Below are 25,739 nucleotides of genomic sequence, written 5' to 3'. Positions count from 1 at the left end.
GCATGCCTCCACAGGAGCCTATCTCCCGTGCAGGTGCCTCCGGCACAAAGTAAACACTCAATAAATGACTATTACTACTGAGGTCACTTTTGCTCCTGTGGTCCTGGAAGCATCAGGGCCTTCTGGGCACAGAGCATGGGCACTAGGGTCCGAACTGTCTCTGGGCCCGGGTGACCACATTCCACCCCATCCTGCCCAAGATGACAGGCTCCCTGCTTCATGTTGCCAGCAGCCAAGTCAATATGCCCTCTAGCCGTCTTTCCACAAGACCAACGGCCCCTGCCCCACAGCCTTTACCTGTGTTCTGTTAAAATCGCTGCACAGAGCCCAGCCTCGATACATACATTCACACCATGCATGCATGTGGTGCACACAAGCACATGCATAATGTACTGCACACATGCACACACACACACACACATGCACCCACACTTACATGGGGGTACACACACCACATATATGCATGAGCACATATGCACACACGTATGCCATGCATGCAAACATGCACATGCCACACTTGCACACACACATGCATGAACACACATGCACACACAACACACTTGCATGAATGCATGCGTGAACACACATCCTCCCACCTCTTTCTGAGCACCACTTCCAAACATTCCCTTTCTCAGAATCTCCGTGCACACCTCAAGCTGCTCGAATATCCCTGCCTCCAGTCTGTCTCTGCTCCCTGAGCCCTCTAGAGTCTCCCTACCTAAGAATACGCGAGGATATTGATATTTCATCGTCAACATCGCTTCTGCTTAGAAACACTTCACCCCAGTTCTCATTCATCAGGGCAATCTAGGAAACAAGATATTTTTACTCTTCCTGTTTTAAAGATGAGGGGCCTGAGGGGATGAGAGAGCTGATGGAATTGGCCCAGGGACACACGGCAAGTCGGGTCAGGCTGGGATTTGAACCCAGGCCCTGGGGCTCTGCAAAAGCGGCTCAGAAGCCATTTTCAAGCATCCATTGCCCCACCCTGGCCCTGTCCTGGTGCTCCAGGTGTCAGAGCTGCCTGTTCACATGACACTGCCAGCTGGCTGCCTCAGAGGCAGCTCACACTCAAGTCCCACTCTGACCTCCAGATCTTCTTCTCCCCTGCAACCCGCAGCCCCACTTCCTCAACTCAGCTGACATCCTCATTTCTGGTGTGACACCTGGGAGGGGTTCCCTGCCCATGTCCACATCCTTTCATCAGTAAGTCGATCATCGGCTGCACCCCAAGGCCCTCCTCTTCCCTCCCACTGCTGCTGCTGCGTCCTGACTAGGCCAGTGGCAGTCCCCTCCTGAATGCCGGCACTGGCTGCCAGCCCGTCCCAGGCTTCCCCTCAGGGCTGACATCTCTTCTGCACTCACAGCCCAACCATCTGGCTCTTCTGCCCAAAGCCCTGCTAAGGCCCTTGGGTTCCCAAGATAACGTGGGATCTCCCACGGGAGGCCCGACCACCTTACACCATAGGGTGCCTTCACTCAGTAGGTGCCCAGTGAGGAGTGAAGCTCGGCGCTCCCTCCGACACCCACGTCACACAGTGCCCCAGCCTCTCCACGCGTCACATGCGTCTGTCCCGCCAGCTCTTTCCAACAAGCTCCATGCTGCTCCAAGCACTATTAGGAATGGCAGAGCTGCTGCCTCCTGATGCTGCTAACGACTAGCTCTTCAGTAGTGGGTGTAATCTTGGGCCGGGCCCCTGAGACCCATCAATTGGAGGAAAACACTCTGCAAAGGAGTTGGTATTCTGCCAAGGAAGGAACCAAGGCTCCGAGGGGTGAAGTGACCAGGAGTGGCAGACCAAGATGCACGGCCAGGTGTGCCTGTGACCGCTGGGCCCAGTCCTCCTGCAGCCTCCCATCTCCCAAACCGTCCACTGCCCCATCTCTACTCCCTGAAAGAGCCCCGCATATTCTACTTTGTCCTCTTCCCAGTACCCCTCAGATGCTCATCCCTGCCACACCACAGAAGCCGCCTTCGCCAAGGCCATAGTGACCTCCACTCTGCCTGGTGGGGGCTTGGTCCTCAGCCCCTCCCACCCAGCCACTGGCGGCACCTGACGCAGCTGATGCGCCCACCTGTCCTGACACAGCATGACCACTTGGCTTCCTGGCCCCCCACTGCCCAGGGGCGCTGCCTCCCTCCTCCTCGGGCCACTGGAGGGGTGGGCCGAGCCTCACGCCTGTCCCTCCTTCCCCGGCCCCTCTCTAGCCCCACTCACGGCCTCACAGAAGCTTCTTATCTGGGATCCATGGCCCCGCGTTGTGGGTAGAACCATGCTCCAGCATAACTGGCTTCCTTTGTAGCCCTGCGTAGCCTATTTTGTGCCTTTAAACACAAAATTCTGAGGAGGAGTCCATAGGCCTCACTGGCCCCAGAGAAGTCAAGGCCCCTGGATACCCTTAAGGGTCCCATTGCCCCAAGATGGCCCCCCAGCCTGGAGTACACAGCCCGGCCTCACCCCCAAACACCCGAGGTATGCAGTCAGCCCCTGCCTGGCATTGCAAACTCAAACCTCTCCAATCCTCTGATCTTCCCAGATGCTAACACCAAAACCCTGGGCTTCCTTTTCTTTCTTGCACGTCACCCGTCAGCAAGGGGTCTCCATGCCGTATGTGTACGGGACCCATCTCCTGCACTGAGGCCCACTGGGCCCCCACAGGACTCTACCCCGAGGACCCTGCTCCTGTGCACACTCCTGTCTCATTAGCAGGAAAAGCCAGTGTCCCAGAGGCTGGCAGCCCCACAGGACTGGCCCCTGCCCCTCTGTGCTCTCCGGGCACAAAGCCACCCAGGCCTCTGCACTTGCCGTTCTCTCTTCCTGGCATGAGGTTCCCCCACCTCTCCCAGAGCTTTGAACAAGGTCCCTGCTCCTCCCAGCCTCCCTGACCTCCAGGTACAATGGCAACCCTGCCATGAGGGGCTAGCCCTGCCCGGTTCTAGTGCAAGGCTCTCATCGCTGCCCGAGGCCTGGCTGCTCATGTCTTCTTGCTTAGGGCCTTCCTCTCTCCCTTACGCAGCTGCCTGAGAGCAGGGCTCTGGAGGGTTTTCACTGCTGCAGCCCCGGCCCCAGCACCTAGAGCGCGTGGCAGGTGTGATTCATCCACCCAGAGCATACTCAACCCGAAACCTCATCTCCTGACCAAGTCTCCACAGAGCCCACCTGCCGACCTTTCCACGCAGCCCTAGTCCCCAGGACCATCATCCAGTCCCAGAGACTCCTGCAGCCCCCAGCCTCCGGCCGCTGCAGCCTCTGGCCCATTAAAGTTGTCCTGCCGGAGAGAAAGGGCGGGCCCTCTCCCAGCCAGGAGGATGATCCTTTCCCATCCTGGAGGGAATTAGGCCTTCAACGCTCAACAAGCACCCGCCGTGTGCCCGGGCTGGAGCTGCACACCTGCAGTGACCTTCACTCTTACTCTTTGCACAGGTGGATGGAGCAGGCGCCTGGGAGGGTGCCAGGGTACACACTCCCCAGACAGCGGTGCTAGCAGGGCAGCCCTGCGGAAGAAGACCCTGGCCCCCCTCCTCTGCCCACCCACCTCCGCCTGTCCGCCCACCTCCTCTGTCCGCCCACTTCCCCCCATCCGCCCGCCTCCCCTGTCTGCCCACCTCCCCCTATCCGCCCACCTCCCCTGTCCGAAGGTTTCCCCGCCAGTCACTCACCTGTGGCGCCGTGCCCGCCCCGGTCCTGGGTCAGGCTGGTGAGGCAGTTTTCAGGGCCACCAGCCACCGCATCTCTTAAGCAGACATCCCCGCGGGGGGCCAGGGGTCCCGCGGCAGGGCCGCCCGCCTCGCCGCCCAGGCAGGCGCAGGGGGTCTGCATGATCCCGCAGGGGTGCGAGCTGCGGCTACCGGCCAGACACGCGTCCAGCCAGCGGCACAGCATCTGGCAGGCGGCACGGCTGGGGTTGCGGTTCCCCACCACCAGGTACTCCACGGAGAAGTCGTCGGTGGGGCCCGGCGGCCCGGCCCGGGGCCGGAGTTCGTCCTCCTGGGGCGGCTGCTGGCGCCGCATCTGCAGGAACTGCTTGCTGGCCTGCAGGAACGCCAGGGGTGCGGAGGGGTCGCAGAGCCGCAGCACCTCGTCGAAGCTCTCCACGCCCAGGTAGGTGCGCGTGGACTCCAGGAAGGAGTCGAACTGGTAGGTGCGCACGCGGCCGGGGCCGCTGCAGGGCACGGGCGCCTTGGCCACCTTCATGTAGAGAGTGTAGCGCCGCGGGTCCGGGTTGCGCAGCGTCCAGGAGCAGCGCGAGGCGTTGGCCGGGAACACGGCGGCCGCCGAGAAGTAGCCGAAGAACTTTCCCTGCACCAGCGTGGCGCACGGCTCGGGCCCGGGCCCCGCGTCTGCTCCGGCGGCCGCCCGCGCGCGGCGTCCCAGCAGCAGCAGCAGCAGCAGCAGCGGGGCGAGGATCCAGACGGGGCCCGGGGCGGCGGCCTGGCCCCTCATCCTAGCTCGCGGGGCCGCCGGGGTTCCGCGGGCTGGGCAGTCAGGCGCGGACCAGGTCTTGACATGCCAGGGTCCGGCGGCGGGCAGGGCCGGCCCGGTGGGGGCAGGGAGGCGGGGCAAGGGTGGGATGGGAGAGGGCCCTGCTTCAGGTGACAGAGAGGGCAGCAACGGCTTCTAAAGTCCAGGGCCCTGGTGCCAGCCTGTGGCCAGCAGCAGCAGCTGGAAGAGAAAGAGCAGAGGGTCAGAGTGAGCCCCTGGGGAGACGTGGGCTCTGGGCATAGGGGTGGGCTCTCTCAGAGGAGGCAGCTCAGCCTGCTACCAACGAGGGCAGGAGGACTTTGGGCCGCAGACACAGGCCCTGGCACCCTTCCAGGCACCTGCTCCGTCCACCTGGCTGTCTACCACTCACCAGCGTGACCACCTGCAGGGGCAGCGGCCCAGCTTGGGGAACAAAGTACCTCCGCCTCCACCCAAGCCTGAGCAGGGAGGGGCTGGCAGTCCACCTGGGGCTTTTGGCGGTACCCCTTTGCCCAGGCAGCCTGGCGTGGCTCCCGGGGGCCCTGGCCTGCCTGCCTGCCCGCTCGCTCACCACGCTCTGCGTGGCTGCCCCTCTGTGAGTGGAGGGTGTAGCTCTCTCAGGCTCTCTCTTTCCTGCTGACCTTGGTCCCTCCTCTCTAACCTTCCTCCTTCCCGGGAAGATTTTGCAAACCCCGTGGGAAGGGAAGTGGGCCCGGAGCACAGGAACAAGGTTACTCGGGCAATTCCCCAGCCTCCCGTCTGGCCCCCGAGCCCTTTCTAAAGGCTTGGGGAGCAGGAAGGGGGTGCAGAGCCTCAATAGCAATGACTGGATCTTTGGGGTGAGGGGAGTTCAGATTTGGTGCCCCCCCCAGACTGCCCTCTGCAGCCTCCAGCAGCTTGTGGAGGCTGCTCCTGCCAGGAAGCTCTCTTTCGGCCCTCCCACGTGTGTCCTCGTGCCCTAAAGCTACAGGCACAGGGCCTGGGGAGGGATGGAGGGGGGATGGAGCCACCAGGAGCCACCTCACCTTCGCCCTTCCTCTGCAAGGCTAGCATTACTTCCTATCATTCATGATGGGAAAACTGAGACACAGAGAGAATCCATAATTTACCCGTCACAGTGAGTGGGTGGGAGAACCCATATATAAGCCCCAGGCTGACCCTAAATTTGTGCCACCAGGAGACACCTCCCAGCTCCAGGAGAGGGCCCAGGTTGAGTGACTGCCCACTTACAGTGGCACGGGTGAGCAGAGGCACAGCGAAGGCCCTGGATTGGGGGCTGCCCTGGGCCCAGCGGGCATCCACCTCGCTGTGGACCTTGGCAAGTTCCTTCTGCCTACAGACCTCAGTCTCCTCACCACCCCCAAGGCCTCTGGCCAGGCTTTCCATCCCACCCAGCAGTTGAGCCAGTGCAGGAGGGAGGGGAGCTGTAGCCAGTCCCCCTCCTCCAGGCCACCCAGCCTCCTGGTGGGGATGCCTCCGCTCTGCTGACCGCGCAAATGCCGGTCGCCCGCCCACGGGACTTGCCGCTTCCTGCTGCCCGGGCCCAGCTGGCTGGCAACACAAGGTCGGTCACTGCTCTGCAGTCCCCTCCTGGCGTCCTTCCTGCACAGCCTTGTAGGCAGGACAGGGAGCTGGGCCCAGGCAGCCTCAAGGCCTGGCCCCAGCCTGAGCAGAGGCTCTGAGCCCATGGGAGCCAGGAGGCTGGAGGCTGGACTCGGGCTGTGCTCCTGACTGCACAGTGGCCTTGGACAAGTCTCTCACCACAAAGCCTCGGTTTCCCCATCTGTAAAGTGGGATGGGCACCCCACTGCTCTCAACAAGAGGTTAAGAGCTGGGTGGGGAAATTTTAGCCAGGGGGGTGCAGGAAGTGCTCCCAGCAGGGGAGGAAGCTGGCTGGGGCTTCTGGATCTGGGGACAGACATGGCCCAACCTGGCCCTCTGTGGTCTCATTCCTGGCAAACATTCCGGGCTCCCAAGAGAAAATTTTTTTAAAAAGGGGCAAACCTACAAAAAAATCTTCCCATCCTGGTGCCTTCGTGGCAGACCTGGGAAGACGCCGCCATGTCCCCTGCCTCCTGGAAGCCCTCCTCCAGTCCTGCCCCCAGACACGCTTGGCTGGGTGGGCTTGGACAAGGCATGGAAAAGCTGGGCTGTCCTGGGCACCCCCTCACCATCTCATGGAGAGGGAGCAGCTGTGAGCAGGTCCCACAGCCAGAAGGCCTTCCCAGCCTCACCTTGCGCTACAGTCCCGGGGTGAGCGTCGGCAGAGCCTAGCAGAGCACCAGTCCTACCTGGTGCTGACCCCACGTGGCCTTGACTCCTTCACAGGCCAGCCAGCCTCACTGCCCCATATGCCCCTCCAAGTGCCAAGGAGGCCCCAGGCAATCCTGTTAGCCCTGACCCTAAGTCAATGTCAACCCCAGATGCACCACCTTCCCCCAGAGGGACCCGCATAGCTCAAGATGCCAGGGCCCACCTCTCCCCTCCTCATCCCAGGCCCTGGCAGCTCCACCCCATAGCCTTCCCAAGGCGGGGCAGGTTCTGGGGGCCTGTGGTGCCAGGAGCGGGCACAGGAGCTGGGGTGTACAAGGACCAGCCTCTGTGGGTCTGCGGCCAGGCACGGAGTCTTTAGGGCCTCGGTCATCCCATCTGGAAACTGGTACAGCCTGGCTGCCTAGAAGGGGAGCGCAGCCTCATAAGCCCAGCTGGCCACGACGAGGCTGGTGTCTGCAACGCCACGTGGACTGTGCAGGCCTGGGAGGGGTGTCCCAGGACAGGCTCCAGCTTGGTGAGAAAACCCAGAAGAGTCCATCCCAGGTTCACAGGGACATAGGATGTGTGCCAGGCACTCTGTCGCTGAGGCACCCTGTTACAGATCCATTTTACAGATGGGCATGCCGAGGTCCACAGAGGGGCCATGCCTTGGTGGAGGCTCACAGCTGGTACTGGGCACCTGAGCCTGGAATCCAGCTCAGGCCTGCAGGTCACCGCCCATGCTCTCTGCACAGCATGGCCCAGCATGGCCCCAAAGCAGGTGGACGAGGGCCTCCCCCTGCCCTAGAGAGCTGAGCCGAGTGGAGGCCTCCTGGCACCCCCTAGGGCCCTGGTATCACTGGTCGCCTCTCATTGTCACCAGCTCACTCCACGCCTTGAACCCTCTTAGGGTATGAGGCCCACCCTGTAGGCAAGAGGTGGCAGAGGGGATCAGAAGCAGCCAGTGCCCCTATCAGAACCGCCCCTTAGAAGGCCCACCCTGGCAGTGCTGGGGTCACCCTGGGGGTGATGGCGAGGGAGTGGCATGAGGGCCAGGAGTGGCTATGGGGAAGGAGAGTGCTCAGGAGGTGGAAGGGGGAGGCCCCAGCACCAGCCAGGCATGGAAGGTGCACACGGCCCACTTCTGGCCTGGAGAGGGAGGAGGTAGGAGGTACCTGCAGGGAGGAGATGCTAAGGGCCAGGCAGTGCAACTGCCCAGTGCCCTGGCAGGGACCTGGGGCCTTGGCAGACTGTCTCGGGGCCAGGAGATGGCCCAGAAGTGCCCATCCCTGGGATTCTTAAACCTTGAGCCCCGGGGTTCCACAGGAGGGACCACAGGGGCCATCAGCAAGTCAGGGGGGTGTGGGGAGGGAGGGCTCAGGTTACTTCCCAGCTCCCCAGCATCCCCTAGAACATCTCTGACTGAGCTGCTCCCCGCCCAGGCCTTGGGAGAGGCTGTATTGGCCAGAAGGCCGGCCCAGCTGACATGAATTTGAGACCCACAGAACTAGCCCAAACCTGCCTTTTCTGGCTGGGCCACTGGGCAACGCTGGGCAGGAGCCCAGGCCATTGTCTTGGCTGATGGCCCCTGAGCCTGCCAGTGGGCACGGGCCTCCCCACCTGCCACACTCACCCCCTGCCCTGCCCCCAGCAGACCCACCCATCCCTGAGCCAGCCGAGGTCTCCTGCACCCCACCTGCCTGCCACTCTCCAACAGGGCCACCCCGGAGCCTTCTCACACCAAGGCAGGCCCAGGCGGGCAGAGAGCTGACCAAGGCCGGGGGCAACCAGGGACCATCTCCTCAGGCTCCTATCCCCCCATGCCAGGCCCGAGCCGGGCACTGCAGCCCAGGTCACACGGCTGCCGACAGTCTAGCTGAGACGCAGTGGGGCCTGCAGGAGAGACTCCTGATCCTTCCTGGCACCCAGGGTGGCATTCAGGAGGGGTCAGCGCCTGAGTGGGGCCCTGAGGATGAGTGGGTCCCTCTGCTTGCTGGGGGCAGGGGTGGGCCTGTGTAGTGTTTGGGCCAGGAGGAAGGTCAATGCGGATAGGGTCACAAGAGACTTCCAGAGGGCAAATGGGGGAGGGGCTGGTGGCCTCTGCTGAGATGTGGAGGGGGATGAGCAGATGTGTGTCACTGTGCACGAGTGCATGTGCATGTGTGCGCACCTGTGTGCCTGTGTGTGCCCAAGTGCATATGTGTGTGCACGTGTTCCTGTGTGCCTGTGAGTGTGCATATGTGAGCATGAACACGCACTCACATGCGACACATTTATACAAGGCCACGTGGCTGTGGGACAGCCTGGGCTTCGTGCTGTACTTGCTGGGATGTGAGGGCAGCGGGGACAGAGACGGGGCTGGGAGAGGAGGGTGTGCCCCAGAGGGTGCGTTTAGCCAGAAGCACAGTCACAGCCTTGGAGAAAGGGGTCCAGGCCTGAGGCCAACAATGGCTCCACCCTGGGGCAGCCGCTGTGGTATCTGCACAGCTGTACCTCTGGCCTCGGCTCCCCTGAGCTGGCTCACCCTTCTCCCCCCGGCCACACCAGCTCCCGGGTCCCCTAGGTTGGGAGGATCCCCCGGGGGCCCCGGGAGTTGGACCTGGCCCTGGTCCCTCAAAATCCATGCTCTGTGCTTCTCCATCAGGTGCCTTGATTTCCCCAGCAGGCTTTTCCAGCCTCATCCTCCAAAGGCGTGCTCCATGCAGCAGTCAGGGACCCTGAAGATTGAGGCCAGGCTGACCCCTGAGCCCACCCCATGCCAGCCCTCCACTATGAGGACAGAAAGCTCTGGGCATCCAGGCCACAGGTGACGGGGTGTGAGAGGCTCATGGGCTGCCCCCATTGCTGGGGGACCCGTGTGGGCGCTGGTCACTCCTGGCTTTAAGTGTTACAATTTAATGGCAAAACTGTCATCAACTCTCTTGCAGAGAAGTGGGCGATTGTCTTGGTCCCCGAACCACAGGCCACTTCTCTGGTCATTGGTTTCTATATCTCAGCCTGGATAACAGCAGCTCCTGTTACCCACTGCCCCTCAGCCTCCCAAGGACAGTGACCAATTACCAGCAAAGCCCTCACAGGTTCCTGCCTTTCTCATCACCTTCTCCAGCGTCAAATTGCCCTTGTTGTCAGGAAGTTCTTTCTGGTGTCTAGCCCCTATCCCTTCTGCTGCAGAGGAGGCTGGCCAGCTTCTGCGAGGTGGTCTCAGGGAGGGTGGGGGGTGCTGCCGGTCTCTGGGCAGAGGTGACAGGGTGAGGGCCTGGGCTGGCAGACAGGGGACCCAGAGAGGTGGGGCAGCAGGAGCCAGCCACGCTGGGCCGGGGAGCAGAGTTGGGGGCCACAGAGAGGGGAAGTGGGTACCAACCTTCACTACGCGCTGACCACAGGCCAGCAACGGGCCTGAGATTATACACGAACCCCTCCTTCAATCTCACAGCTTCTGCAGGAGGTGGGTGAGGCAGTGACCCCCATCACAGACACCCTCAGATGAGAGGCACCGCACCCACCTCCCGCCGCCATCCTGCGCCTGTGCAAACTGCACACACACACCCCACCCTGCCACCAGGCCTGGGTTCCAGTCACACCCTGCACCTCGGTTTCCCCACCATCAACCCGGGGCGGTGGATGCTGTCCAACGCCCTTCTCTCGGGGCACTGGGGCTCCTCCATGAGGCTCGGCACCCCATGCCCGCTCTGGGTCCAGTCCACACCGGACAGACCCGACCCTGGGCTCAGGCCTCCTGCATCCCCTCCCCGCCCACCCCAGGCCACCAATGGCATCCCCAGACACCAGCCACAAAAGGCACTCTGTTGTCCTGCCGGCCCTCTGAACAGTGCCCGCCTGTGTGTCCTGAGAAAAGGCTGCACGGGGGGAGGGGCGGGGTGGGCACCCTCGGCACCGACTGCCCAGGGGGCTGGGAGGCAGACGGCTGGCCTTCCCCGCTCAGGGTGCCCATGGCCCCCATTCAAGCAGCCTGGTACCGGAAGCAGAGGCAGCACTGTCCTCCGCCTGTGAGGTCCTGGCAGGGCCCCTGACATGGGCCCAGGACAACTTATTTGCGTGTCTCAGGGGTTCAGAGCCATAAGAAGTGGGCCAGAGAGTCGGGGACTAGCCAAGTCGAGGAGGGGGTGCCGAGATAGCCTCCCCCCGACAGGGTAACCACCAGATGCCACCTGCCCTACCCCAGCTTGTGCCAACCACACCCCCACTGGCCAACCTGCAGGGTAGCTAGGCCTGCCCATAGAGAGCCCAGGTCACGTGCCACCCACAGCAGAGGCAGGCCAGGGAAGCCTCTCTTAAGGGTGGGCAGGGCTGCCAGCAGTGTTGGACCCCCTGGGCGTGGGCCCCCAAGGGCGTAGGAGCCCACCATGTTCACAGAGCCCGACAGGCCCAGCCCCACCCAGCTGCCTGGGCACAGGGGTGCCCAAAGAATCTGGCCAGAGCTGCTGGCAGGGAAAGAAAGGCCCTTCTTACAGAGACCACTGTGGGGCTGAGGCAGAAGGGGCTCTGTCCTGTGCCCAGCTCCGCTCTGGCCGGCCCCATGCTCTGCCCTGGCACACAGACCTTCATCTGACCCCCCACCCGCAAAAGGCAAGGTGATCGCAGCCTGCAGTTCCCCAGACATGGATACAGGCCCAGAGGGACCGACCGGCCCCTAGTGACTCCAGGGGAAGATAGGAGCTGTGTTACCCCTCATCTCACCCAACTGTCCCAGACCACCTTGGCCCGGCGTCAGAGGCCAGCTTTCCAACGGCCCTCAGGCTCCAGGCCTCACTGCACCTCCCATAGTCTAGGGCTCATCACCCCAAGCCACCTGCAGGCCCTAAAGATGCTTCCTGTGCTGAAGCTCCTCTGTCCCTGCCCTGCTGCACTGAGGTCCCAGGCACACCCCGGGGATGATCCGAGGCCAGAGTGAGGAGGGCTACCTTGCCTAGGAGTTGTCCTCGAGGGCAGGGCTGCCCGGCCAGGCTGGTGAGCCCCTAGCAGCAGTATGGGGACCTGAGGAGGAGGCTGCACTCAGCCTGGACTCCAAAATGGCTGGTATCCTGGCTCGAGGACCCCTGAGAGGCGGCTGTACCACGGGAGCAGGCCCCAACCCAGGCCTCCGCTCCACCACGGCGGGCAGGCAGTTACGTGGCAATGGGGAGGAACAGCTGCAGCCAGGGCCCAGCATCTGGGAGGAGCAAGACCGAGGGAGAGAGTAGGTGTGTCCAGCAAGTGAGCAGCCTTGGCGCAAGGAGGGGCTAGAGGATGCATGTGTGGCTATGTGAGCTGCACATATGTGTGCGTGTGTGCATGTGGTGATGAGTGCAAGTGAAAGCCGTGCAGGTGTGAGTGGTGTGTGTGTGAGCGAGTGTGGGGAACAGAATGTGCGTGTTCACCAGCTGAGTTACACACGTGAGTGTGCACATGTGGCGTGTGCTTCAGGGGGTTAGGAAGTGTGTGCACGTGCAGGGTGTGTGCATGCTCCTTTTGTGAGTTATTACAAGTGTGTGTACACACTGTTCAAGGGCTGTGTGCACATGCATGTGTGCAGGTGTATGTCAGCAAGTGTGTGCACACAGAGTGAGTTGCTAGCATGCGGGTCTGCACACGTCTTTTAGGTGTGCGAGTGGCAAGGCGGGTCTATGTGTGCATGTAGGTGCGCTGTGGTGGAGAGGAAGGCTTTCTGGAGGAGCTGCCCATGAGATCTGGAATGGGCACAGGGACAGACTCTCTGGGGCTCGGGAACAGGGAGGGGGTGCAGAGTGCAGGGGCCCTTCTCCTCCTCCCTGAATCCCATTCCTTTTCCCCGGGGCTCTGAAATCCCATTGAAATGCGTTCCTCTGGGGTGGCCATTACCCCCGAGCTGGAACTGGGGCCTCACCAAGATTTGCCTAGACAGCCCTACCTCTCCCTGGCACTTCACAGGCGCTACCCTGGACGCTCTGGCACTCTCCAGGACACGCAGGTAGGGCCGCCCACCCTCCTGTCACAGAGATGCCAACTTAGCCTCAGAGAGGTGCTGGCCCAAAGACCGACCGTGTGCCCCCAGGGCCCGGGAGGATGGGCCGGGATTCATGGTGGTCGGGGGTGGGGTGTGGGCTTTGCAAGCCTCCTTCCCCGCCTTGCACCCAGGCCAGTACCCAGCCAGCACCCTCTTCTCAGCCTCCTGGCCGCTCCTCTGCGTTTCTTACTTCAAAGACCCCTCAACCACATGTCTCAGTCAAGAGTCAGCACCCCCAAAACTGGCCCACAGCTGAGTGAGGAGTGGGGGACAGGCACCAGGACACAGGTTCTGTCTCATCTCAAGGTCCACCCCAGTCTCTGAGCTCCCAGTAATCCCTGGGTCCTCCTGACCTCAGCTGCACTGGGCCGGGACCGCTCAGTTGCCTGGCAGACTGCAGGGGACCAGCCTGCTGCATGCTTCTCTCCCAGGAAGGCAAGTGGCTGGGGGCCTAACAGCGAAGCTGCAGAGAGGACTTCTGCCGTGCCCTTCCCCTGACCGAGCCCCAGAGAGGGATGCCCGAGAGAACAGAACGCCACAAGCAGGAGGACAGCCATGGGGGCCAGTGAAGGGGACAGGAGCCTAAGGTTGGGGCCAAGGTGACAGCGATCCTGCTGAGGGAGGTGGCTGTGAGGGGTGTCCAGGTGCTGCTGAGGCGAGTGGGAGTGATGGGGGGAAGGTGTTTGTTGGCTTTGGTGTTGGGGATGGAGGTGGGGTCAGATAGGAACGATGGTGCGGTGTGGTGCTGGCGGCAGGGTGCGGCTGAGATAGCCTCGGGGGCAATGGTGGTGGGGGTGATGGGGTGGGGTGAGATGGTAGGGGGGCAGTGAGGGTGCTGGTGTCAAATATGAGGGTGCTGTGGCTGGTGATGAGCAGGACAAGGGACAGAAGGGGTGGGTGTGTGCATGTTTGTATTTGTGAAACCCATGCAGGGAAGGAGGGAGGAGGGGCAGAGGTCTCCACCAGTCTATCCAGGCAGGGTAGCCCGGAACAACAGAGCCTGTAACAGGGGTGGCAGGAGGCGAGGGGACCAGGGCTCTGTGGAGGAAGGAGGCTAGTCCTTTGGTACTGATCCTATTTTTTGTTGCTTCCTTAATTAACAGAAATGAGTTAGTATGAAAAAAGAAGAGAGAGGGAGGGTGGGGCGGGAGTGGAGACGTCCGGAGCCCCCTCCTCAGTGGCATGTGCTTTGCGGGAGAAGGGGGATCCTCACCTTAACCCCGAGGAGTGGAGCACAGATGAGGAAAGGAGGCGCCACGGCCTGATGAAGGTCACAGAGCAGAACGCAGGGCCAGCACCCCCTGGGTCCCACTGCCAGTCCCTGCCTGCGGGGGCCTCCCTGCCCCATCCCTGGACATGAACATCCAGGCTGTGTCTTCCGGATCGTGGGTCTGTAGGTCTGAACCTCCCCTCCTTCCCCTCTGCGTGTGTAGACAGGCACACATCGCAGGGCGGGGGTGCCGTGTGCACCCGTGTGCACCTCACGGTGTGCTCGTGCTGACCCATGTCCTCGTGAGCCCACAATGGGACGCAGGTTTTCGGGCGGTGCACCCTGGCGTTCCGTGTTTCTTGCCTTTGTGGGGACACGCGTGCCTGCTCTGGGTGTCTGCTTGCGTCTCACACTGGGGTGTGTGTTGGTCTTGGGTGGCGTCGGGGCTGGCTGCCGCCCACTGAGATGAATGTGGCGTGAGTCTTGTGCAGTGCAGCTGTGGGCGTGGCAGCGGCACTCAACAGGCTGTGCACTCAGCCTCCTGACGCGCCCTATGACCTGCGGCCCACGGGGCGCCCCATCTCTTTGGCATCCCCATCAGGCCAAGCCACTAACCCTGTTCAAGACCCTCCTGTGGCTCCTGACAGCAGCTCCCAGCACATGGGCCAAGACCTTCAGGGCTCAGGTCTGGCTCGGACCCCTCTGCAGCCCCTGTCCTGCCTCCTACCTTCCTCTCCAGCTCTGGTCTATTTCTCACACCCGCACTATGCCCTGCCCCAGGGCCTTTGCACTGCCGGCTCTTCCTTCTGCCCGGACCTCTGACCCCTTCATCACCCACCCACCTGCCCTTCCGTGGGACACCTCCTGGGTGAGCCCCACTTCTAGGCCTCTGTAGGTTGCCTTCTTGCACTCCCCAGAGCCTCCTTGGCAGAGCTGGTCAGGGGCTTTTTCCTTCATATTCCCGCAGCCTTAGTGCTTGGGGTGGGGGATTGCACAGGACCACGCCCTCCCCCTTGCCCCCTGCCCTGCTCCCAGTGCGAGGGTGTTCACATGGGCACCCACGCGTCTAGTGAGTGCCACTTCCTCTGTGTGCACGCCGGCTGTCTACAGGGGGATCCCAGGCCTGTGCGTGTTTACCCAGAAGTCACAGCTCTGCCGATGGCGCAGCTGCAGCCAGGGAGGCCGGAGACTTCCAGAGGACAAAGGGAGGGCGTGGGCTCGCGGGCCCCGAGGGGTTAACAATACCCTCCTGGTTTGGGGTCTTTGCTGAGGGTCGGGTGTTGGAGCTTTCCTCCCGGGGGTCCATCCCGTGCACACAGAGCAGACCCGGGGGCAGCCCAGAGCCAGAGCCGACGGTAAAACGGGGTTTGACTAAATCCTGCCATCCGGGGCCACACCGGCGCGAGTCCCGCCCCCGTCACGCACACACATGTGCAAGTCTGCATGCCTGCACACACGTGCCCCCAGCCTCCCGGACGGGCACGCACGTGCATGCGCGCCACACATGGACACAAGCACGCAACGCGCGCTCACGCCAGCGCACCGCACACGGGGACCCGGCCGGGCCGGCGAAGGGGGCTCTGGCCGAGACGCGAAGCGCGTCACGGGACCCGGCGGCGGGAGCGGACAGCGAGCGAGCGAGCGGGCGGGAGGGAGGGGGCGGCCGGGGCTGCCCAAGATGGGGCCGGAGCCGCGGGCCAGGCGCGGAGGAGACGGAAGGGGCGGGCAGGGCCGCGCGGGCGCGGTGCGGGCGCCCTCTCCCGGCAGTCAGCGGCAGCGCGCCGGCCCTCCGCCCTCCGCCACTGCGGCCCCGCGCCGGCCGCCTGGGCCTGGAGCCCCGAGGCGGCCCCGGAGGACGGGCCCTGCGCCCCACGACCCACTCCCGGGTGCGGGGTCGGGCCGACCAGGGGCGGAGGGCGCCGCAGGAGGCTGCTGGGACCCCGGGCGCTTGCTTGGCCCTCCCTGGGGCCCTTCATGCCCGGCCCCACGGCTGTGTCCGCAAGCGCAGATGGTCTCGGGACCCTGGCCGCCCTGACGCCGCAGACCCAGCACGCTGCGGACCCGGCACGTTGGATCTCGGGACAAGCGCGGAGGGTCGGGGGCTGGAAGGGATCCGAGAGCAGAGCCCGCGCCCCCATTTCACGGACGCGGCCACCGAGGTCCGAGAGGGGCCGGAGCCTGCGGGAGAGGGAAGGGCCTCCGAGGGCTCCACAACTTGGCTGCGCCCCCTCCCTAGCCCGGGATCCGGAGGAGTGCTGCCTGAGGCCGAGGCGACGAATCGCCCCCTATCCGCCCCCGCGCGGGACCCCGGCAGGAACAAGCAAGCGCCCTTCCCTGGGATCGGAGGCGGCAAACTCCCGGCTCGAGCCCCCAGCGCAGCGCCCACCCGCGGAGCCGCGCGCCTCTCTGGCGCATCCCTGGGCTTCGCGGCTCGGCCCTCAGCTGCCGGGGCTCCCGGGCCAGCCTTCTGCCCCCCAGATCGAGGCGCAACAAGTCCGAAAGCAGCGCCAAGGAGCAGCTAGCGAGCCGAAGGGAGGGCGTGGGGCGCCGGACGCTCCGGGATCCCCGAACGCGCGCAACGTCCGCCTCCGGGGACCGGGCGCGGGCGGCGAGCGCGCGGGACTGACTCGGCGGGCTGCCCACACCCCCTTCCAGGGCCCCGACTGTGCGCGGACGGGGGCGCGCCCAGGAACCCCCGCCCCCTCCTTCGCCTGCTTGACCTTGCTGGGTACTCAAAGCTGGACTCGGAGGCACCCCGGCGTGCGGGCGCAGAGTTTCGCTGCCGCCCACGGGAGGGAGCGGCTCGACCTCCCTCGTTGCCTCCTCGGCAGCCGGGGTCGCAGACGAGTGGAAGGCATGAGGGTTCTAGGAAACGTGACAGTCGCCTCCCCAGACCCCACACACCGCATACCACCTCCCTCCCAGATAGAAAAGGGACCCAGCTCCCCTTTCCCCCGCCTCCGCCCGCGCGGCCTCTGCTGTTCCCCCGCGGCGGCTCTCGCTCCGAGGGGGCGTGTGTTTGTCTCTGTGGGGAGAGCACTGAGGGTCTCCGTGGGTTCCCAGGGTGGAGCGGGAGAGCAGACCTCCCAGCCCCCTCCCCAACACAAACGACAAGCGGCTCCTCTGGGGCGGGAGTGCAGGCCCCCTACCCGCCCACACGCCTTCCTGCCTTTCAACTACTCCGGAGTTGCAGCCCAGGAATCTGCGCCCCAGACCCGGAGGAAGAACGGGGAGGTCGCGGCGGGGACGGGTGCTGAAAGAGGGCTGGCTTAGGGCTCTTCGGGTCCCAGCCTGGGCGCCTGCGCTCCAAGAAACTTAGAAGCCCAAAATAAAAGTGGAAAGGGGTAAGGTGCCCAGCGGCCTGGGGCTGGGGTGCCAGATTAGGCGTTCTCCTCAGGCTGCCGGGGAGTGGCCAAGCAGGAGCCGCCGCGGCCAGGAGGAGGGACCCGGGCTCGGAGCCGCAGCCTCCGTCAAGCCCTCCCGGTCGCATCGCTTCGCGGTGATTCTCAGCTCCACCGCCCCCTCCCGAGGCCGGAGGAGCTCTCTACCTCGCCCAGGGGGCCGCGGGGACCTAGGGAGAGGGCTCCTGGCCGGTTCCAGAGCCCCCAGCCTCCCCAGGAGGGGGCGGGGGCCGTGCTCGTTCCTCGAGGCAGCTCCGCGCGGCTCCTAGCTAGCGCGGCGACGGTGGAGGGCCGGCGGCCTCTGCTCACCGGCGACGCGGACCCGGGAGTGCTCGGCGCCCGGGAGTGCTGGCGCTTGGAGCGGAGACGGCACAGGGCCGGCCCAAAGTTGACAGCGGCTTATCCGCGCGGCCTGTCCGACCCAGTGGAAAGGTAGACAAGGAGGGAAGAGCGAGGGCGTTCGCGTGGGGGTGGGGGGCGCAAAAATAGCCCTCCGCCCGAAGTGGGGGAGAGTACCTCCAGGGAGTCTCCACCGCCAATGCCAGGTCTACAGGCGAGGGCTTCTACGGGCGAGGGCTTCGAGAAGGAGTCTGGGGTTTTCTCCTGCCTGCCCCGGGCTCTGTGCGTGGGGGGAGGACGTCTCGGGCCCTTACAATGTCTGTAGGGGGCCCTGGACGTGATTAGCAGGAGGGGGACACGCTTGGCGGCTCTCCGGAGCCTGCTGCGTCTATGTGTGGCTGTTGGAGGCCATGGGGGGCTCCCTTAGACCCTCGCCAGCATCTGTGTGTGCTGGGGGTACAGCGGGAACGCCCTCCCCAGCCTGCCCTGTGCATGTGATGAGCAGGGGTGCCAGGCTGTGGTGTGTGGATGGGGAGGAGGCGAGCGGCGCCGAGGAGCCTCTCCTGCGTCCAGGGTCGCCCCCTCCTCAGCCTGCCCAATGCGGGCTCGCGGGGACCTGCCACATTCCATCGCCAGCGCTGGAGGAGGCAGGGGGCTGAGGGGGTAGGGGGTGGGGGTCCAAACTCCTGAGCTCTGAGCGCAAAACCTCGGAGCTGCGAAGCCCCAAACGGCGAAGTTAGGAAGTCTGGGCGCCCGCCCCTCCCCCGACCCCCTCCCACCCTCGCTGCGCCCCCACCCGCCGCGCCCCCAGCCCCCCGCCGGAGCCTTCCTTACCTTCCCCAGCAGCAGCGGCCCCGCCGGCGAGGACTCGATCCGGCGAGTTGCAAATCCCCGCGAGCGCCTCGCGTCGCCGGCGGCCGAGCCGGGCGCCCGACCGGAGGTGGGGGGGCTCCTCCAGCCGCCGCCGCCCCCGGCCCGCTCTGGGCCTCACCGGGACGCCCCCTGGAGCGCACCCGCCGGCGCACGCAGGCCCCCTCCCCTTCCCCCGCGCCTGCTGGAGCCCCCCGGGCGCCCGGAGGGTCCGGATGCCCGCGCTGCGGACGATGCTGGCGCGCGGGCCCGGGCCGGGCCAGGACGCGGCGCGGCCGCCTGTGCTCCCGGCTCGCCGGCTCCGCGCTCGCTCCGCCGGGGCCGCCGCCAACGCCGCGCCCGCCGCCGCCGCCTGCGCCCGCAGCTCCCTCTCCGGCCGCCGCCGCCGCCGCCGCTCCGCTCCTCTCGCCTGCCCGGCTCTTCTCGCCTTTTTTCCCCTTCCTGGGGGGGGGGGGGGGGGGCGAGCCGAGCCGAGCCGGGGGCGGGGCGGCGCGGGGAGGAGGAGGAGGAGGCCGAGGACGAGGAGAAGGAGGAGGAGAGAGGCGAGAGCTGCTTCCCCCCACCCGGCTGCCGGCGCTCCCCAATCTCTCGCTCTCTGAAACTGGATCCCGAATCGGGAGCCAGAGACTGCATTACGGATTACATCAGGCTTTATAGAGCTTCCAGATCACACATTAGAGGGGGAGCGCGAGCGGGGGGCGGGGGCGTGGGGGGAGGGGAGCGAGATAAGGGGGGGCGGATAAAATGCACACACGCGCGCACACCTAGGAGAGCCCGGTGCCTGCCCCGCGCAGCAGAGAAGCCAAGAGTTGGGTCCCTGTTCTCGGCCTTCTCCAGGAGCAGGGGAGTGGCCCCACTGGCTGGCTGGATGATGGATGGTGGACGGCAGGACGGACACACAGATGAATGGAGGGAAGGAAGTGAGGGGTTGTGCCTAGGCAATGCAGGTGCGTGGGTGGATGGACGGTGGACGGATGGATGAGGTGGTGGGTGTAGATGGAAGTGGGGTGGACGGATGGATGGACAGATGACTGGAGAGCTGGCGAGAGGACGATGGGGATTGAGGGAAGAGATGGGTGAGGATGGACGGGATAGGTGGGTAAGTGGATGGGCAGCACCCAGTGGAGGTCTGCTTGGCTGAAGGCTGTGCAGGTGCAAGGACCAGGCATGGATGGGGGTGAGAGCGGGCTGAGTGGGGGATGGGTAGGAGAGAGAGTGGAGGCATAGACTCCTGACCCCATCCAAGAGGGTCAGAGAGTGGGGGCTGGGCAGGGACTGGGTAGGGCCAGTTGAACTGCTCGGGGGGGGCTTGTCCAGTTCTTCCTCATGGACCCTGTGCTGAGAGATGCTGAGGGGAGTGGCTGGGGAAAGAGCCAGGAGACGGATTTGAAGGTGAGGTCTAACCTACCACTGATCCTGGGTGGCTGTCCCCAGGCACTTCCTCCCATTGTCACCATCCATCCTTATTTGACTTGGTGACATGGGGGACCTCCCAGCCCCATATTCAGGTTTTGTTCTTCATCAGCTGATGGGGATGGCCCCTTCGGCTGCCTTGGATCATCCACGGCCCCTCTTCTGCTTCCAGGACCGCTGGACAGGTACCCAGAGGGAGACTTCCCAGAAGGACGGACCTTGGAGAAGTGACTGCGGGATCCTTCTCCACCAAGATGCTTCTGCCTCAACCCCTTTCTCCTAGCTCTCAACGTGTGGTCCACTCTGAGCGCAAGTCCCCCTGTGTGGATGTCCAGCACTCTGCACACTGAACCATCTCAGCAGGTCACGCTGCTGCTGCTACCCAGGCCCACCGTCGGCCTGGCTGCTTCTGTCAGCCCATCAGCCAGTCTCCACTGGCTACCACCACTGCCACCATCAACACAAATTCGCAAGGACCGCCACCACCCCTACCTGAATGTCAGCACCCACCCCACCCCGTCCTCCCATGGCCCTCAACGGCAGTCACCACCATCACAACACAGGTCACCAGGAGACGAGGGAACTCAAGCCTACCGAGCCCCTGGGCATGGCGCACAGCTCGCAGGACACAGTTGTGTCCATATCAGTCCCCTCTGCAAGGCTGATCTGTGGCCAAGGCTCCTAGAAGTGTCCAGAGGAACTGGCCAGAAGGGGCCCAGAGACACAGGCCACAGGGCAGCCAAGAAAGGGTGGGGGCGGTCCGCTTCCCGGTCCAACCTCTTGGGCAGTGTCACACCTCCTTCCTCCTGGGGAAAAGGCCTTCTTCTCCAAAGCTTTGCCAGGATTGTTGACAAAAGGGCAGGGTGCCCGGGCTGCCTCTGAGGATCCCCTGCCGAGCGGCACCCCCTCCTCCCAGTCCTGGCGGCGATGCCCTGCCTCGTCTCCTCGCTGCACCAGCAGTCATGGCCACCAGGGGGCGGCTGATGTCAGGCCAGGAGGCCAACAGCTCTGAGTCAGGACTCAGCCTTCCTCCTTGGAGCCCGGAGGGTGGCAGCGATCCCGGTGCCTCCGCTGGGGAATCCAGCCCCAGGTTCTCAGGGCTGGGGCCCTCTCCAATGCGGCCATCCAGGGTGAGGCAGTCTCCCGTCTGGGTCCAGCTTCTCGGCAGGGCCTTTCCTCTCCCTGCACGGGGCCTTCTCTGCTTCCCTCCCCGACTCGCCCCTTTTAGAAAATCGCCCTCTCAGCCCAGCTCCTGATCCAGGACTCAGAGGGTTCCACCTCCCACCGCCAGGCCCAGCCCTCAGCCCCTCCCCAGGGAGGGAGAAGGTCAGGCGTAAGGAGTTCTGCCCACCGAGACCAGCTCCCAGCAGGGTGCCCTGAAGCAGTCCTGCTCACCCCACTTCAGCCCTGTCTCCCTGTCGGCATGCGTGTGTCTGAATGGCTTTGAAGGTGTCTTCCAGCCCAGACACTCCGGGATTCTAGAACCTAAACTGGTGACTGGCTTTCAGGAGGCTTGCCTCGGTGTGCACCCTGAACTCCCTTCCCCTCACCTGCTCACCATCCCCCGCCGCCGCCCGCCACTGCACGTCTCACGCCCAGATCGGCTTCGTTTCAGGGTCCTGTCCACAGCCTGAAGAACCCAGGGTGGGCCCAGCACCGGGAGGCTGGAATTGACGGTCCCTGCTGGGGACCACACCCAACTGGACGCTGGGCCCTAGAACCTCCTCGCGCAGCCCAGAGGGAGTGTATCTTCTCGGTGTTCTCCATAGCCACAAAATGATCCCGGGCCACAGCCACTCAGCTGTGACCCTGCCCCCGACATTGGAATCAGTGACCACTGACCTTGGTCACACGCTGAACCCTGATCCTGGTCACACACTGAGCTCTGGCCACACTCTGAACCCTGATCCTGGTCACACACTGAGCTCGGTCACACACTGAACCCTGATCCTGGTTGTACACTGAGCTTGGTCACATGCTGAGCCCTGATCCTGGTCACACACTGAGCTCGGTCACATGCTGAGCCCTGATCCTGGCACACACTGAGCTCAGTCACACGCTGAACCCTGATCGTGGTCACACACTGAGCTCTGGTCACACGCTGAACCCTGATCCTGGTCACACACTGAGCTTAGTCACATGCTGAACCCTGATCCTGATCACACACTGAGTTCTGGTCACACGCTGAACCCTGATCCTGGTCGTACACTGAGCTTGGTCACATGCTGAGCCCTGATCCTGGTCACACACCGAGTTCTGGCCACACACGAGCTTCCATCCTGGTCACACACTGAGCTTAGTCACACGCTGAACCCTGATCCTGGTTGTACACTGAGCTTAGTCACACGCTGAACCCTGATCCTGGTCACACACTGAGCTTGGTCACGTGCTGAGCCCTGATCCTGGTCACACACTGAGCTTGGCCACACACGAGCTTCCATCCTGGTCACACACTGAGCTTAGTCACACGCTGAACCCTGATCCTGGTTGTACACTGAGCTTAGTCACACACTGAACCCTGATCCTGGTCACACACTGAGCTTGGTCACATGCTGAGCCCTGATCCTGGTCACACACTGAGCTTGGCCACACACGAGCTTCCATCCTGGTCACACACTGAGCTTGGCCACACGCGAGCTTCCATCCTGGTCACACGCTGAGTTCTGGCCACACACGAGCTTCCATCCTGGTACAGACTGAGCCCTGATCCCATGGCCGCTTTGGTCCATCCAGAGCTTTGGTCCCAAGGCTAAGTGTAGACTCTAAGGCGTCCCTGATTGATAGGAAACAGAAAGGGGGGTATGAGGCCTCGGAGTGGGGCAGCAGGAAGTGTGCCTCAAAGTCCTATATTTCCAGCCATTTTCACATAGGACTGTCCCATCCTCAGGGAGGTGGGTGTTTGTTTGAGGCCACAGGGGAGCCAGGGCAGTCTACAACCCAGCTCCCTGACTCCCGTTTCATGGTCCCCCAGAGCTGTCTGCAGGGACCCCCCAGGGCAGAATGAGGGCTCTTTGTATCCGCCAGTGCTTCTTAGGGCTGAGGTCGCATGGGGGCGCAGGAGGAAGAGGACCCCTGGTCCTCTTGAGGTACTCAATAGACTTTGCCAGCCAGAGGCTGAAGGGCCTCTGTGTGGGGGTGACCGGAATGGTGAGTACTTAGTGGATTCACAGGCAGAGGAGTTAACTGTGGATGCAGCAAGTCTAGGTTAGCCTCCCAGTCAGGACCCTTGGAGCCCCTGCCTACCACCATACAGGATCCTGAGGCCTTGCCCTCACCCAGCCTGTCCTGGTGCATCCTGGCCCCCCTCCCACCCCCAGCTCAGCCCGAAGGTGCCCCAAACTGTGCAGATGTTGAGGAAGGATGGGAAAAGGAGAGAGACTGTCAGAGAGCAAGTGATAGTGAGGGCAGAGGCTCCTGTTAACAAGGTTCTAACAGTGTGGTGCACCCGGCCTCCTCTTCCAGGAAGCCTCCTCTGGTCTTCTGGTTGGCAGGCATGGCCCCTTCCTGTGTCCCAGGCACATTGCAGGTCCTCTGTCTCAGCACACCCGTCAGTCAGCAAAGGCAAACATGGCCAGGACCCTCCCCGGTTCCTCTGCCCAGAGGCCCCATCTCCTGCCTGGATTCAGAGGAGGAAAGCAGCCAGTCCCTCCACCCAGGGCTCTGCATCCCAAGATGGGGGACAGAGACAAGGCACAAGCTGGCTCCCGGGCAGATGCACAGCCAGCTTCAATTCTGTGACATGCTGTAGTCCCTTTGTGGCCTCAGCCTGCACCCAGGCCAGGCAGCGTGGGGACCCATGGAGGTGACTCGGGCGTGCTCTGCTCTCCAGCCATCCCAGTTCAGGGCCTCGGTCATGGGGAGGAGTTGCGAGGAGGTGGCCTCCTGGCTGCCACCAGCCCAGGTTTCCAGGAAGACAGAGAGGACCCGGGGAGGCTGCCTTTCCCTTCCCCCATCCCCCATCCCCTTCCTCTCTTCCTCCCTAACCTCCCCTCGCCTCTGTCCCGGACAGCCCACCCCTGGACTGGGGCCAGCAAAGGTCAGAGAAGGCCCAACCCTTAGGTCCAGGCATCCGAGTCCAGAGCCAATCTCTGGATGCCTCTGTCCATGGAACTGCCTGTGATGGTGGCAGCGTTCTGTGTCTGTGCCGTCCGGCATGGCCACCACTGGCCTTAATGTCTACCAAGGGCATGAAATGTGGCTTGTGGCCTGGGGAACTGAATTTTTAATTTGACTGGCTGTAATCCATTTCCAGTTAGATAGCTACATGTGGTTGGTGGCTATTGTATTGGAAAGTGGTCATCCCAGCCGGGTCCAGCCTCCACCCAGATCCTGAGGCTTCCTCCAAGGTGGGGTTCCCAAGCAGGGGGTGCCTGACACTTGTCACTGCCTGGACTCCAGCAAGTGCACCTCCTGTGGCTCCAGGTCATGCCACCCAGCGCCCCTCCCCACACCAGGGACCCTGGGGACACCTTGGGAGGAATGGCTGGGTGCTGGCCCCTCCCTGCTCTAGCTGTGAACTTCAGACCAGTGGCTAACTCCGCCTGCACCTTCCCTGTTTTGCCTGTAAAGAGGAGGCAGCGACAGGACCTACCTAGGCAGTCCTTCTCCTGATTAAATGAGCATCTGGGGTCCTGGTCTGGACTGTGGTCCTCGCTCTGCAACCGGGGCCGCCTGCCCTCCGTGTGCACTTTCCCACCCAGGCCCACTCCCAGCTCTGGCTCTCCTGCCTGCACTCACTCAGCCGGGCCCTGCTTCCCTCCCTCTGGGTTGGCAGGCATGCTAGGCGCAGGTGGAGGCTTGACCTCATACACCTGGTCCCGCTTCCGCTCTGCGCCTTGAGCTCCCTACCCCCACCTGCCTCCAGTGCTGCAGAACTGCCATTTCCCAGGGACCCACTGTGCTCCCCCTCATACTAACCCCCCTACAGCCCTATGGGCCCACCTGGTACAACCCACCCCCGATGGAAGCCTGTGCTAGCTGGCTGAAGGATGCCCCAGTCTCTGCTCCCCTGGAAGGGCAGGGATCCAGCCTCCCCACCAGACGCCAGCCCGTTCCAGCCCTCACCCCAGCACTCCTCCGGGCACCTGCCCTTGGCCCTCCTGCTCCAGCCTCAGCCCAGGCAAGTTTGGAAAAGTCTTCTCCAGGGCCTTACTCAGAAGAGGTGGGAACTGATGGGACATTGTTGCCCCAAATCTTGGGACAGCTGCCTCCTCTCACAGATTTAAGGAAGCCACTCAGGCCTGGAAAGGCTGAGGTCCCTACAGCCCATGCAGGGTGTGTGTTTCCCATGGGGGCCCCGGGGGATGGGTGCCAGGGCTGGGCTTGCCTCTTGAGGGTTCCTGCAGGCTGGGATGGGGCAGAGGTAAGGCGGGGGCGGGTTGGGTTTAGTGGGAGCCAGCATCCAGGCCTGCTTTGTACTCTGCCAAGCCCCGCCTGGGATGGTGGCTGCCCCAATGATGCTGGGCAGGGCCATTTCTCTGTGCTCTCTGGGAAAGGGGCAGAGAGGTGCAGGCGCTGGCCAAGGCCATGCAGCAGGCAAGTCTTGGTCTTGGGCACCTGGACCTGGCACAGGCAGCTGGGGAGGGAAGGAAGGAAAGGCATTTCCACAGCACGTGGTAGGGGCACTCCAGGCCAAGCGTGCTGGGGACTTCCCTTGCCCTGTCCTCTCAGCCCCTGGAAAGCCTGCAAGGCCCAGGCCCACTCCGGGCAAGGACCCTTGGCTGTGAGGCAAGGTGATGCCCAGGTTCCTCCTGGCCCTGGCGCTGACGCTGATCCCTCAGCCTTCTCCCGAGGCCAAGGCCGAGCTT

At 63.7% G+C, this 25,739-nt stretch overlaps 1 protein-coding gene and 1 long non-coding RNA gene across 5 annotated transcripts in view; one reads left to right on the top strand and one right to left on the bottom strand.

Annotated features, from left to right (window-relative positions):
• ADGRB1 (adhesion G protein-coupled receptor B1) overlaps nucleotides 1-18,944 on the bottom strand; it is a 99,463-nt gene extending 80,519 nt beyond the window's left edge. For 3 of the 4 annotated variants that reach the window (XM_063669159.1, XM_063669160.1, XM_054498572.2), the window contains exons 1-2: nucleotides 18,484-18,620; nucleotides 3,662-4,664 (exon numbers count right to left, since the gene is read on the bottom strand). In XM_063669159.1, coding sequence (XP_063525229.1) covers nucleotides 3,662-4,445 — 784 coding nt within the window. In that variant the 5' untranslated portion in view covers nucleotides 4,446-4,664; nucleotides 18,484-18,620. Of the gene's footprint in view, nucleotides 1-3,661; nucleotides 4,665-18,483 lie in introns of all 4 variants that reach the window. The other variant, XM_054498573.2, reaches the window with a different exon arrangement.
• LOC129042482 (uncharacterized) lies at nucleotides 17,482-25,300 on the top strand. Its single transcript, XR_008504140.2, has 3 exons — nucleotides 17,482-17,742; nucleotides 19,357-19,466; nucleotides 20,105-25,300. It is a non-coding gene; the product is annotated as an uncharacterized LOC129042482 (long non-coding RNA).
• Nucleotides 25,301-25,739: the final 439 nt, after the last annotated feature.

Source organism: Pongo pygmaeus, chromosome 7 (genome assembly GCF_028885625.2).
Source record: "Pongo pygmaeus isolate AG05252 chromosome 7, NHGRI_mPonPyg2-v2.0_pri, whole genome shotgun sequence".
In the NCBI taxonomy this organism is placed as follows: domain Eukaryota; kingdom Metazoa; phylum Chordata; class Mammalia; order Primates; family Hominidae; genus Pongo; species Pongo pygmaeus.
The sequence above is the reverse complement of the archived record's forward strand: the minus strand, read 5'-3'. Positions and strand labels throughout refer to the sequence as shown.